General features: G+C 37.0%; 1 protein-coding gene across 1 annotated transcript in view; it reads left to right on the forward strand.

Moving 5' to 3' along the window:
- The first annotated feature begins 8,066 nt into the window (after positions 1–8,066).
- The window catches only part of THOC1 (THO complex subunit 1), a 76,042-nt gene continuing 69,405 nt past the window's right edge, over positions 8,067–14,703 (forward strand). The window contains exons 1-6 of the mRNA XM_053714966.1: positions 8,067–8,163; positions 13,320–13,393; positions 13,518–13,578; positions 13,700–13,766; positions 14,372–14,490; positions 14,627–14,675. Coding sequence (XP_053570941.1) covers positions 8,116–8,163; positions 13,320–13,393; positions 13,518–13,578; positions 13,700–13,766; positions 14,372–14,490; positions 14,627–14,675 — 418 coding nt within the window. The 5' untranslated portion in view covers positions 8,067–8,115. The remainder of the gene's footprint in view (positions 8,164–13,319; positions 13,394–13,517; positions 13,579–13,699; positions 13,767–14,371; positions 14,491–14,626; positions 14,676–14,703) is intronic.

Consider the following 14,703-nt stretch of genomic DNA (forward strand, 5'->3'; position numbering starts at 1 on the left):
AGCAGCAGAGAACCTGAACGCCAAAGATGCGTTCATTATACAATGGGAACCATTCATTATGTACAGGGAGGCTAGGAGACAGGTAGAGGCTGAGACCCTATAAAATTAACCCACTCGTTTATACTTTATACTAACTCAAGAGAGAGCCGGGACCGAAGGTTAACCACAGCTCACAATCACCAGGTGAACAAGATCTGTCTCTGTTTTCGCTTAATTAATGATATTAGATTCTGCATTAAACTCTGGAAATGGACAATATTGAAACCATATTAAATGCTTTATTATGATTGAATATACATGCCATTTTACGTTATGTAATGTTTTATTTTCTTATGGAATTGTTAAAGAGGAAAAAAAAGATTAAGAAAAATTTAATAAAAACTTTTTCAAAATAAATATACTTTGTAATGTAATTTTGATGTGTTTTGTGACTTTTTAGTTTTGTGAAACAATTAACCAGAGCTCTGAAGTGGCGGTAATCATTCTAGCGTAAATCACGATTGAGCTCAAGCGATCACGTTTACTTTCAACTCGTAATACGAGTGGTAAATCCAATGAGCGCAAACCCCGGCAATAAACCCCTTATCGCTTGCATGCAAACAACTGGGTAGCTCTGCCAAAGAATCCTTCCAACACCTGGAACCTGCCACTATGTAGTGGAGAAGAGTGATTATAGCAGTTCCCACCCAAATATCTAAACAGACTAGCATTCAGGTGAAACAAGAAGTACACTTTATTGGGAAAAACACACATTTATACACAAACTGAGCTTGATAAGAGCCTTATCATTCCCCCAAATCTCCCGCCCCACCAGACAGGATGGCGCCTCCATAATGTCCAATGGCCCCCAGTGTCCAGCGGTACAGGGAGGGTGTATTTGGGGTGATCCCAGGGAAAGCGGCGGCACTTCAAGGGTGTCGGAAAGCCCTTGGCCCCCAGTTACTTCAGTCCAAAAAGCGCCTTGATCCATGACTGGAGTTCGGAGTTATGGGCTACCCAGCGTACACCGGGAAGACCTTTGGGAAATGGGTATTGAGGGAAGGTCCAAAACCCCTGGTTCCTAAGAGGAAATCCCCTCACCTCTAGTCCCCAAAAGAGCGGAGCTCTAGGACGTGGGGCTGCTGGAACGACCTGAGGAAAAGGGGACCGGGAATCCGAGCTGCTGTGGCCAGCCGGCAGTTCCATGGGGCCGGCCAGCCGAAAAGCGTTCTGCTGAGTAGGGCTCGGAAACCCGGTACCCTATGAAGCTCACCTCCGGCAATTGGCCCACATCTTATCCTCCCCACGGGGTACCAGTCTCCAAAAGAGCTAAGGTCTATGGCAAGGGGCCGGAGGTAAAGATCTCCAGAGAACGCTGGTTGTGGAGGCTGGCCGGCCGGCCAGAGACAGATAGATCGGTTAAGAGATCAACTCTTTCAATATCAGGTTCACACAAAAATTCTCACAAACGGAAAGGTCTGGGGGATCGCGGTTGCTCTGAAGAGCCCAAAAACACCAAGAAACGAGAGGGGGTGAAGTAGTAGGGGGTAGGGGTTTAACCCTTGCAGCCCGGTATCCGTGACAATGCCCCTTTAAGAAGGCAATCAGAATCATCATAACAAATTGTTTGAAATAACATATAACCTTGTAACCTTGTGAGGGGTATCACAGATTCAAACTGATTCTACTAACTATTATTATTATCATCATTTATTTGTATAGTGCGGCAAACTTCTATAGCGCTGACTAATCAAATAGATCTTATGTCAAAACCACGTGTGGAAATTGATCCTAAAGAAAATAAATTAGAGTAAATTTAACTGTTATGTATTCTTCAAGTTGCAGAAATTAGGATATCTTCACTTATCACATGGTGACTGCTGGATGCATTGGAGATTAACATTGGGCACCTTGTTCCCTCACCCATCTTGGTAAAGCATTAGAGTGTAAGGTTTGTAAACACTTTAAAGGATGAATTGTGCCTCAGCAGTGTGTCCCATTATCAGATTTTTTTTTAAATGACTTTCTGGCTTACGTGTAGCGATAATGAAAATCAGCTATGAGATGGAGATGCAAATGAGTTAAGCACATAGTTAAAAAGGACATGAAACTAAAAATTGAACTTTCTTGGTTCAGATAGAGCATGCAATTTTACTAGACTTTCCAATTTACTTCTATAATAAAATGCACTTTGTTTTCTTGGTATCATTTGTTGAAAAGCATACTAAGGTAAGCTCAGGAACAGCAATTGCTCACCAGATGTTTATCTAATTCTTGATAGTGTAGTGCTACTGTGGAACTGACGTTTATTATGTGTTTAACCACTTTACAGGGTTCAACACACAGTTATATGCTATAGTGCATTTGAATTTACTCTGAAATGCAATGTGAAAAACAGTACAACCTTTTGGTTTAAATGAACAAAACTACTTCACCCCTTTTCTCTAATACATACAATATCACATAACCCCCTTTTGGGCATAGGCATCTTTTTATAACAAGCACCATTCCAACATGGACTGTTATACTATTAAAAACACAGGAATAATCTGAGAGAGAAATAAGGACAGGGGCTTAGATAGCACTCATTCTTACCGCTAAGTAGACAACGTTAAAATATATACTTTAATCGTAAATGTGTTAAAAAACAGGGATACTAAGCCCTGACCAATTAAGCTATCACCCAACAAACTGTGCAAAACCGTGAGTCACTCCCGTTTCCTGGCCGATAACAGGAAGCGACGGCTTCAGGTGACAGGAGTGACTAACACGGTATTAAAATAAACAAACGCGTTTCAGCCGTTACCCAGCCTTTCTCAATGTTTAAGCCGAGGCTGAGCAGGCTGCTGCATTTTAAACCCATTGACAATCTATTCTGACCAATCATAGCTGCGTATACCTGACACTCCCCCAAACCTTCCAATGGGAGTGTTCTGTCTTTATGTTTATTTGTTTCAGGGATTGGGTATCTATTGTATGAATGGGAGGCTGCTTCTCTTTGTATGGTTAATGATCAATGTAATATATGTATACCTAATATCTACGCTACCTATGATTTATACAATCTATTATAGTGATACACTGTTATTATAGTTATAGACCTGAGCGTAGGAATTATGCATAGTGTATCACTATAATAGATTGTATATATCGTAGGTAGCGTAGATATTATGTGTACATATATTACATCAATCATTACCCATACAAAGGGAAGCAGCCTCCCATTCATACAATAGATACCCTAATCGCTGTAACTGAAACAAATAAACGTAAAGACAGAACACTCCCATTGGAAGGTTTGGGGGAGTGTCAGGTATACGCAGCTACGATTGGTCGTAATAGATTCTTAATGGGGTTAAAAGGCAGCAGCCCGCTCAGCCTCGGCTTGTTCATTATTCATTGTCATTTAAACATTGAGAAAGGAGGGTAACGGCCGAAACGCGTTTGTTTATTTTAATACCGTGTTAGTCACTCCTGTCACCTGAAGCCGACGCTTCCGGTTATCGGCTAGGAAACAAGGGAGTGACTCACGGTTTTGCACAGTTTGTTGGGTGATAGCTTAATTGGTCAGGGCTTAGTATCCCTGTTTTTTAACACAGTTATGATGAAAGTATATATTTTAACGTTGTGTACTTAGCTGTAAGAATGAGTGCTATCTAAGCCCTTGTCCTTATTTCGCTCTCAGATTATTCCTGAATTATTATATAGGGGGCAGCACCGGAAACCTTAGCAGGGCTCTTTATCATACCTTAAGCACTTTCGTAGTGCCAGTATAATCTCTCTATTTTCCTTATACTATTAAAAACACCAATTTCAATCTGCCAGTCCAAATTAACAAACAATAAATTGCTGTTATTAGAAGTATTCAAATAATAATACATTAACCTCGGTGTCACCCCAAGATTAATATCATTAGTGATACATACTCTAATGAACAGTGTAGCAATTGACACTCAAACACTATAAAATCAATATGGGAGGTGTTTCTATTAAAACCAGCATAAACAACTCACTACTGACATGAGAACTATATTACTTTTTCTCAGTTGGTTATTCCCTTCTTGCTTAGTTACTCCATACACGTTCACAAGTCACTCATATTAATAATTATGTTCATTCATTTCCTTGAAGTTGCGATTAGTAACTCTATACACATCCACAAGTCACTCATATGAGAGATTATGTTCATTCACTCTCCTGAATTTCCCATTAGGATCTCTTATTTTAACATTTTTATTATTATGCCGATCATGATTAGTATAACTATTAAACATGCACTCACTAGTAACTTGATGTACTTTATTAATGTACTTCCTTGAACCTTATCACAGGATTTCCTATTCCAGCACTATCACACGCATTTGATTAATGTTTTTTGTAATATATCACAAGAACACAGTGGTCATCACAATTATTCAGTGTTGGTTTATGTTTAACACCATCATTTTTTACTTTTTGTTTCAAGTTGATCCTGTATATCTAATATCCTTACTATCCTCCTTATAGTGTATAATACATAGATATTTAAATTATTACATCAGATACATTGTAAACTATATAGAGGATCCATCTAGTAATCCGAGTGTTTATTTGACATACAACCAATATTTGCAATAATTTCTATCGGACATATCAGCTTGTGCTCATGTCAGCTTAAAGTGAAGGTAAACTGTGATGAATGAAAGCCCGTTTTTTTAAAAATACTATTAAAAACAGGGGCACTTTCATTCATCACAGTTTAGAAAGCAGCCGTTTTGTTTAAAAACTTACCTCTCTCCTCTTCACAGCCGGAGCAGCTTCCCCCACCCGGAGATCCTCTCTTCACACGTCAGCAATGACTAATCTGGCTTCCTCCAATCACGGCATGGCCTCAGGCAATGATTCCCCTGGGGGGAAAGCTGTGATTGGAGGAAGTCGGATTAGTCATTGCTGACGTGTGAAGAGAGGATCCCCGTGCGGGGGAAGCTGCTCCGGCTGTGAAGAGAAGAAAGGTAAGTTTTTAAACAAAACGGCTGTTTGTAAACTTTGGTGAATAAAAGTGCCCCTGTTTTTAATAGTATTTTTAAAAACTGGGCTTTCATTCATCAAAGTTTACTTTCACTTTAAATATTAACTTTCTCAACGCAATAATGTTACTGATTATTCCCTACTAATGTAGCCATTACAGAGAGATTTACGCTGCAAAAACAAGGATGGCTGTGATATCCATAGGATTGGTTGTCAGTTGATGACGTCGAAAAAATGTGGGCATGATCTATTGTTGACACTATAAAAGCCGACAACTCCGCAGCGCGCACTCCTTTGACAAAGCCAGTTACAGCGAAACATGTAAGGGATGTTAGGGTTTGTGAGAAGTCCTAGGAGCGCCTGTGTTTTAGATGGCCTTAGGCTACCCCATGTAGTATATTTACTCGCTCATTAGGTGGAGCGTTTGACCGCTTTCAGTTCACATCAATATAGCTACTCTGGGACTTTGCTTAAGTTAGCTCTGGATAACCTGATGCACGTGTAAACTAGTTCAAACACCCAGATTATATTACCCGTATAATCTAAGAGCAGTGGGCTGCAATACACTATACAAACGTATTCAGACGCTATATTTAAGCATATATATTATTGTGTATCAGTGACTCAGCTACTCACATTGTACCAGCTATTAACGGTACTATAAGGGTATATTATAATCAGTAAGGGTACCATTAGTTTGTATTATGTATGCTGATCACTAAGCCTCTCTATGTACTTCAGAGCTTTAATATAATCAGTGACGTATAAGCATATACTACTGACACTATAATGGGAACCAGGTGTGTTTCACATTGCATTTCAGAGTAAATTCAATTGCACATTAACCAGCTATATACCATTTGTGCTGGGAACTGCAGAGTTAGCTTTAAGCTATTTATATCAAAATGTTGGCAACTCACTCCACCACTATTATATATTACACTATGGGAGGTACCAAAGAGTGTTTAAAATGTTCTTTCCTATTTTATTGACAACTTAATAAAAGTTAGGTTTTAATATTATTTGAACCACATCTTCAACATTATATGCTAAGTTGTTTAAAGGGACAGTCTAGTCCAAAATAAACTTTCATGATTCAGATAGAGAATGTCATTTTAATTTTTTTTCCAATGTACTTTTATCACCAATTTTGCTTTCTCTTGGTATTCTTAGTTTAAAGCTAAACCTAGGAGGTTCATATGCTAATTTCTAAGCCCTTGAAGGCCGCCTCTTCTCTCAGGGTATTTTGACAGTTTTTGGCCACTAGAGGGTGTTAGTTCATGTGTGTCATATAGCTAACACTGTGCTCATGCACATGGAGTTCCAGTGAGCTAGCTCTGATTGGCTAAAATGGATGTCAAAAGAACTGAAATAAGGGGGCAGTTTGCAGAGTCTTAGATACAAGGTAATCACAGAGGTAAAAAGTGTATTTATATAACTGTGTTGGTTATGCAAAACTAGTGAATATGTAATAAAGGGATTATCTATCTTTTTAAACAATATAAATTATGGTGTAGACTGTCCCTTTAATTCAATCAGCTATTTAGCTAGCTGAATAATTTTCTCTAAAAACCTAAGAGTGCTATAAGTGTATTTCTTTCAAGAGTTGGTTCTTTCCCTCTCTTAAATACTTTGTATTAACACAATAATACACAGCACCTACAACTCACATTATTAACTCTTCATGTATAAAATATTACAGATATGGGATTAAAGGGTTTATGATCGATCAAGTAGTGCCATTGGTTTTCTTTCCCTTTCAGTGATACTGATAAATGCCCCTATTTATCATTCAAAAATACGCCTAAAATTGGGCAAATACCAGATGTAGAAGCAATTTTTGGAAAATAAAGTGCTCAACAAAGAGCAAAAATAATATATAACAAAGCGCAATAGTGATATATATATATATATATATATATATACAGGCAATCCCCGGGTTATAGACATTCGACATAAGTACAACTTGTACTTATAGACATTCGACATAAGTACAACTCATACTTACAAATGGAGAAAAAAGAGCTTTATCGACAATCCTTCTTTCCAGGATAACCCAAAATACTCAAAATCCAATTGTCACAAGGACAGAAAGTGATGTGAAATTTTCTGAACAGGGGCACAGATAGCAAAACAAACTTTTCTCTATGGTATCTAAAACTAAAAAAAAATTGGCTAGAGATTCACCTAAAAAAAGTGCCTGCTTAAACTTACAAAATCAAACTGCAGAACCTATCTTGTTCGTTACCTGGGGATTACATGTATATATATATATATATATATATATATATATATATATATATATATATATATATATATATATATAGTGCAAATATATATTGGTGCGCATAAATAATATATAACGGTGCAAAAATAATATATATATTAGGGCTCACAATTAATATATAAAAAGAAGTGCAAAATAATGAAAACAGATTTATTTTCTTCTGTTTGTTAAAGAGGGGCGTTAACAAAGCTACTAGTGGGTCTGTATAATCATTGCTATTGGTTCAAATACGATTATTTGCTTATTTTCATTGAAAATAAGGCGCAGAGTCATGCTGCTGCAGACACTAATCCGACGACAAATATACTTGTGTCCCTAATGCTAAAATTTGAACATGGATTTTTTTCATTAGAATGGCCCACTAACTGGACACCTACGTATTTAAAGGATTTAGTTTGCCATTTATAAGGGGCTATTCTATTGGCATCTTCTAAACTGTCAGGGAAATTTCGTATTATTAATTTATATTATCTACACATTAATATAAAAACGTGGCATTTCCCCATATTTGGATCTCTATTTCAGAACGATTCTGCCTATATTGCGTTATCAGCCGTTTAATTTTAACTCTACATCAGACGACTAAGTTTATAGCGTTGGGGAAGGAAGGAGTTTTATATCCCAATATGGTTTTCCCTCTACTGCAGTCCGACATGCACCATAAATGCGTAATATACTACAGCCTTCTATATTCCCTGCTAGGTCTACAGTACATTTCTCTATACGTCGCTAGCAGCGCGTCACATGTCACCCGGAAGTTATTCCTAGCAATGTATTCCTACAATGTTTTCTTAAACTAATCGTCATCGGGGTGCGACGCGGATGCTGTGTGGAGGGCTAAAATGTCTCCGCAGTTATTTACGCTCCCGGAGGCAAAGAGTAAATTAACGGTGAGAAATAAAAATCCTCAGCAGTGAAGTTGTGTAATCCGTTATAGATAGGACTTTGTGTTTGGATAGTTGCAGTGTTTATGCTGTAGTGACAAAATAATTTGGATAATACATGTTATAAACGGTTCAAATACAGAATCACACATTTTAAATACGTATGTTTACACATTTATAAAAGAATCCGATGCATTATTATAAACCTTAAACAGGTCCATGGCAAATATGGAATGAGCCATGGATTATAAAGTTTTTTTTTTATATTAAAGGGACACATGAAACCCAACATTTATTTCATGATTTAAGTAGAACATACCATTTTAAACAACTTTCCAGTTTAATTCTATTATCTAATTTAATTCATTCTCTTGATAGTAATGCACTCCTTGTTTGTAACTGAACACCTGGGCGAGCCAATGACAATAGACGTATATATGCAGCCACCAATCAGCAGCTAGCACTCAGGTGCTTTGCTGCTTATGAGCTTACCTAGATAAACCCTTCAACAAAGGATAACAAGAGAAGGAAGCAAATTAAATCATTTAAGTAAATTAAAGTTGTTTAAATTGTATGCTTTGCCTGAATCATGAATGAGTAATTATGATTTTACTGTCCCTTTAAGAATATGAAATTGATTTGCTTCGGTACCAGTATGTGTGGTTTCCACTAAAAACTGATTTTTATCATCTCCCCTTCAACCGATTTGAATTAATGGTTTGCACTAATACTTATCTGTTATAATGAAACTGTTCAGCAAATTTGCATGAGGAAACCCATTACATTCATCTTGCTGAAGAGTTTACCATAAAACTATGAGAATAAAGGCTGTGACACACTGCAAGCGGAGCGGTGCGCAGCGTGTAGATGCAGCTGTGCGCGCTCAGTGTGTCCTGCCTTTTCATCTCTGAGCACTCTGCTGCGTCAGGTCGCGTAGCTAAGCACTCAGAGATGAAATAATTGAACTTCAGAAGCGATGCGACGCGGTGCGAAGCAGCTGCATCGCCTCGCGCCGCATCGCTTGCAGTGTGTCACAGCCTTTAGGGTCCAAGAGCCACACACATACAGGTGAAACTCGAAAAATTAGAATATCGTGCAAAAGTTCATTTATTTCACTAATGCAACTTAAAAGCTGAAACTAATATATGAGATAGACTCATTACATGCAAAGCAAGATAGTTCAAGCCGTGATTTGTCATAATTGTGATGATTATGGCTTACAGCTCATGAAAACCCCAAATCCACAATATCAGAAAATTAGAATATTGTGAAAAGGTGCAATATTCTAGGCTCAAAGTGTCCCACTCTAATCAGCTAATTAAGCCATAACACCTGCAAAGGGTTCCTGAGCCTTTAAATGGTCTCTCAGTCTGGTTCAGTAGGAATCGCAATCATGGGAAAGACTGCTGACCTGACAGTTGTGCAGAAAACCATCATTGACACCCTCCATAAGGAGGGAAAGCCTCAAAAGGTAATTGCAAAAGACGTTGGATGTTCACGAAGTGCTGTATCAAAGCACATTAATAGAAAGTTATGTGGAAGGGAAAAGTGTGGAAGAAAAAGGTCCACAAGCAGCAGGGATGACAGCAGCCTGGAGAGGATTGTCAGGAAAAGGCCATTCAAAAGTGATGGTGACTTTTACAGGAGCCACCACACACAGACGGATCCTGGACATGGGCTTCAAATGTCGTATTCCTCTTGTCAAGCCACTCCTGAACAACAAATAACGTCAGAAGCATCTTACCTGGGCTAAAGAAAAACAGACCTGGTCTGTTGCTCAGTGGTCCAAAGTCCTCTTTTCTGATGAGAGCAAATTTTGCATCTCATTTGGAAACCAAGGACCCAGAGTATGGAGGAAGAATGGAAAGGCACACACTGCAAGATGCTTGAAGTCCAGTGTGAAGTTTCCACAGTCTGTGTTGATTTGGGGAGCCATGTCATCTGCTGGTGTTGGTCCACTGTGCTTCATTAAGTCCATGGTCAACGCAGCCATCTACCAGGAGATTAGGGCTGCAACTAACGATTATTTTCATAATCGATTAATCGGCCGATTATTTTTTCGATTAATCGACTAATCAGATAAAAAAAATAATCAATCATCCTTTCCTATATTTTAAATAAAATCCACATACTGAGTGCTACAAATATAAACTTCAGACTAAAACCTTACATTAACACAATTGTTTGTCCAATTTTTAAGCAGCAGAACAGTTTTATATTTAACCAAACGAAAACTGTTTGAATAGAGGTAGAACTAGAAAGAGTTAGACTATCACTGTTAATAACATTCTGTTATTCACTCTTTCAGAAACTTTGCATTGAAATGCAAAAATCTCAACATGTCCACATTCTCCTGGCTGAGGCTGGTTCTCTGTTTGCAGCTATATTTCCTGCAGCAGAGAAGAGGCACTCAGATGGTGCTTGAGATGCATAAGTAGGGTTTTGCCAATTTCACCAAACTTGGATATTTATCTTTGTTAGCTCTTCACCAATGCAGTGTTTTCCACCTTGGCAAGGGGCCTCTCAATAAAGTAACCCTTGACTTCATTCTAACATAAAAAATATCTTGAATATCTATATGCAATGGTAAATAACCAGCTATAAGGTTAGGGAAAATATTTAGTCCGCTCTAAAAATAACAAATATATACTTATAAAGGTTGAATCTGATACATACTATCACAATTTATTAAAAATATAAAAAAACAATAAAAAACAAATCAAAAGCACTGACTATATATCAATAAGATTACAAAGCCTTACACGTTTATTTATACAGTACATATAATCAGCAATAGCAAGCAATCTGCTAATAATTGTGCAAACAGATAATAGTGCACATCAAGTTAAATAACTCCCATCAATCTAGGGGCTAGGTGTAAATAACAAGCTTGGCACTATATCACGAAAAGCATAGTTCCAAATCACCTGATTTAATATAAACAATCCAAATGATGACTATTATATCTGGATGGCACATAAGCCAGGGGTAGTTGTAAACTTATGCTGTCCTGAAAAAGTAAAAAGTAGTCATCTGTAGACGTCCTTTAGGCTAAGGACATAACTATAAAACACAATATCATGTGCAGGAGTTCATTGGAGTAAAGCAGCTGGTTCTGTGCACAGACCAACCAATTGCAAACCAACTAATCGATTATGAGATTTGTTGACAACTAATTTCATAATCGATTATTATCGATTATGACGATTAGTTGTTGCAGCTCTACAGGAGATTTTGGAGCACTTCATGCTTCCTTCCCCAGACGAGCTCTATGGGGATGCTGACTTAATTTTCAGCAGGACTTGGCACCAGCCCACACTGCCAAAAGCACCAAAACCTGGTTCAATGACCATGGGATTACTGTGCTTGATTGGCCAACAAACTCGTCTGACCTGAACCCCATAGAGAATCTATGGAGCATTTCCAAGAGAAAGATGAGAGACATGAGACAGAACAATGCAGAAGAGCTGAAGGCCGCTATTGAAGCATCCTGGTCTTCCATAACACCTCAGCAGTGCCACAGGCTGATAGCTCCCATGCCACACCGCATTGAGGCAGTAATTGCTGCAAAAGGGGCCCAAACCAAGTACTGAGTACATACAGTATGCATGCTTATACTTTTCAGAGGTCCGATATTGTTCTATGTACAATCCTTGTTTTATTGATTGCATGTAATGTTCTAATTTTCTGAGATTGTGGATATGGGGTTTTCATGAGCTGTAAGCCATAATCATCACAATTATGACAAATCACGGCTTGAACTATCTTGCTTTGCATTTAATGAGTCTATCTCATATATTAGTTTCACCTTTTAAGTTGCATTAGTGAAATAAATAAACTTTTGCACGATATTCTAATTTTTCGAGTTTCACCTGTGTATATGGAGCTTCATTCTCAGAGTTCACAGTTAAAGTGAAGGTAAATCCTAGCGTCTTACAAACGCTAGTATTTACTATTGAAACAAATAAAGGGGACTTTCATTCATGAAGTATAAGATACTTCATGTAGAAAGCTCCTTTATTTGATTCAATCGATCACCGTTTTTACCTTGTACAGCAGCCCACAGCAAAAACATTTTTTGGCTAAGAGGTGACGTTTTCACCTCTTAGCCAATAGCTGTGCGGTAAGTTCGGCTTGGCGCCCATGGAAGCCGGATTTACCACACGGCTATTGGCTTAGAGGTGGAAACGTCACCTCTTAGCCAAATTTTTTTTATATCTTATGATTAAGATATAGCATGCTATTTTAAACAATGTTCCAATTTACTTCTCTTCATTCTTTTAGTATCCTTTATTGAAGTGCATAACTAGGTAGGCTCAGGAGTAGCAATGCACTGCTTCTAGCTATCTGGTGATTGGTGGCTGCACATATATGCCACTTGTTATTGGCTCACCAGATATGGTCAGCTAGCAACCAGGAGTACAATGCTGCTCCTGAGCCTACTCTTCAACAAATGATAACAAGAGAACGAAGCACATTTGAAAATTGAATTCTGATGGAACGTTTTTTTAAAATTGCATATGCGGTTTCTGAATCATAAAAGTTTTTAATTTTGACTTTACTGTGCCTTTAAAGTTTCTTAGAAGGAATTTGCCAGAAATAAAATTATTTTGGCTTTTACATAAAATATATATGTATCCATTTTAAAGGGACATTTAAATACAATTTTTTTTCTGTCATGATTCACATAGAACATACAATTTTAAACAACTTTCCTGTTTTACTTCTATCATCTCATTTGCTTCATTCTCTTGGTATTCTTTGTTGAAGAAGCAGCAATACACTACTGGAAACAGTAGGATAGCAAGAGAACAAAACTAATTTGACAATAAATGTAAATTGAAATGTTTAAAATCACATGCTCTATCTGACTCATGAAAGAAAAAAATTGGGTTTCATGTCTTTCTACGATGGTAATGATGTCATTGCTACCTTAAAACAGACTCAGCATTTGTAGTATGGTTTAATATTTTTATTCTAGATTTTGTAGTTTTATAAAACTTGTGCTTTATGGTACAGTTGTACAAAGAGAGAGGAATCATAGCCTTCTGAATTCTTCTTCTGTTTTTCAGTTTATTCTATGCACATTTATATACAAGTATCCATAACTGACTAATACATGTTTAGCTACGTCTCTGATATTCTTCCTCTGTTTTTTTTAGAAATCCACCAGAGAAGCTCTGATTTCCAGAAATGTTAAAACATTGTTGAATGTATTTACCTCACTTCCGGGATGGTAAAACTGAACTGAAATAATCCTCTTTTTTTTTTTTTTTTTTTTTTGCAATATGGATTGATATAGTTTCTCCCCAAATATTAGTATATTTCTTAAATTATAATGTATGATTTCATTTTTGCAGTGACAATGAGAAAAAGTTGACCCTCGACCAAGTTTTAAGAGGAGTTCTGGAAGAAGAGATTGTAAGTTTTTTTTTAGAAAAAGCAGGACCTTGTGCTTTACTAGCCACTCTTTAAACTCAAGGTATATTGTTGTTTGTTTTTATAATACGTTTTTTTTTTTGTGAATTGTATGTTCCTACAGACCAACCAAGCATCCTCTGACAACTGCCTTGAAATTATTTCCCTTGCAATTAATGGAGTTACGGAAGGTAAAAAAAAACTCTGAGAAAACAGACGATTTTATCCCAAAGCTTAGAATATAAAATGTTATTCTGGAATAAAAATGTGTTTAACGGTCGTTAACACCGTGTACACAACACCTTGATGATGCACAACAAAGGATTTCTTACCTTTCTCTTTCTTAGGAACAGCATCTGGTTAGTTTCCAATATAAAATCTCACTCTGGAATTTGCTTTAAATGTATATAAGGAAATAGAAATATACAGTGTAATGGGTGATTCATTATCTTTAAAGGGACATGAAAGTCAAACTTTCATGATTCTGATAGCAAGTGCAGTTTTAACAGAAACTCCAATTTGTTTTTATTGTCAAATTTGGGGGGAAAAATTGAAAAGCCTTCTTAGGTCTGCGCAGCTAGGTCTGACTTAAACTGTGTATTTAACACAACATAGTTATATACAAGCAATAATAAAATGCTCTGAAACAGCTTTTTCTTTTGTACTTTTATGTCTCTAAGTCTTGCTTCCCTAAAATTTATATTTATTGCCCCCATATACCTATTGTGAATTCCAATATAAAATTTCACAGCTACTATACTATCATATTTTCAGTAATCTTTTTATTTGTTGTAAGGTATCTGCACGGCAACAACACCATTTTTACTGCTGGGGGACGTCCTTGATTGCCTTCCACTGGACCACTGTGATCATATCTTTACGTTTGTAGAAAAAAATGTTGGTACCTGGAAATCTGTAAGTAGTTTTGAGTTTTTTATATTCTGTAAAATCATGTAATTCATATTTGTTTTGCATTTAGACTCAGCTGTCAGTTTATGATAAAAGGAAATACTAAAACTTTCTCTTTTTCTTTTTTTTTTCTTTATTTCAGCAAACATTCTATTCTGCTGGAAAAAATTACCTGTTAAGAATGTGTAACGGTATGTTTCATGCTTTTGTAAAATAATT

The sequence above is a fragment of the Bombina bombina genome, chromosome 5 (genome assembly GCF_027579735.1).
Source record: "Bombina bombina isolate aBomBom1 chromosome 5, aBomBom1.pri, whole genome shotgun sequence".
Lineage (NCBI taxonomy): Eukaryota > Metazoa > Chordata > Amphibia > Anura > Bombinatoridae > Bombina > Bombina bombina.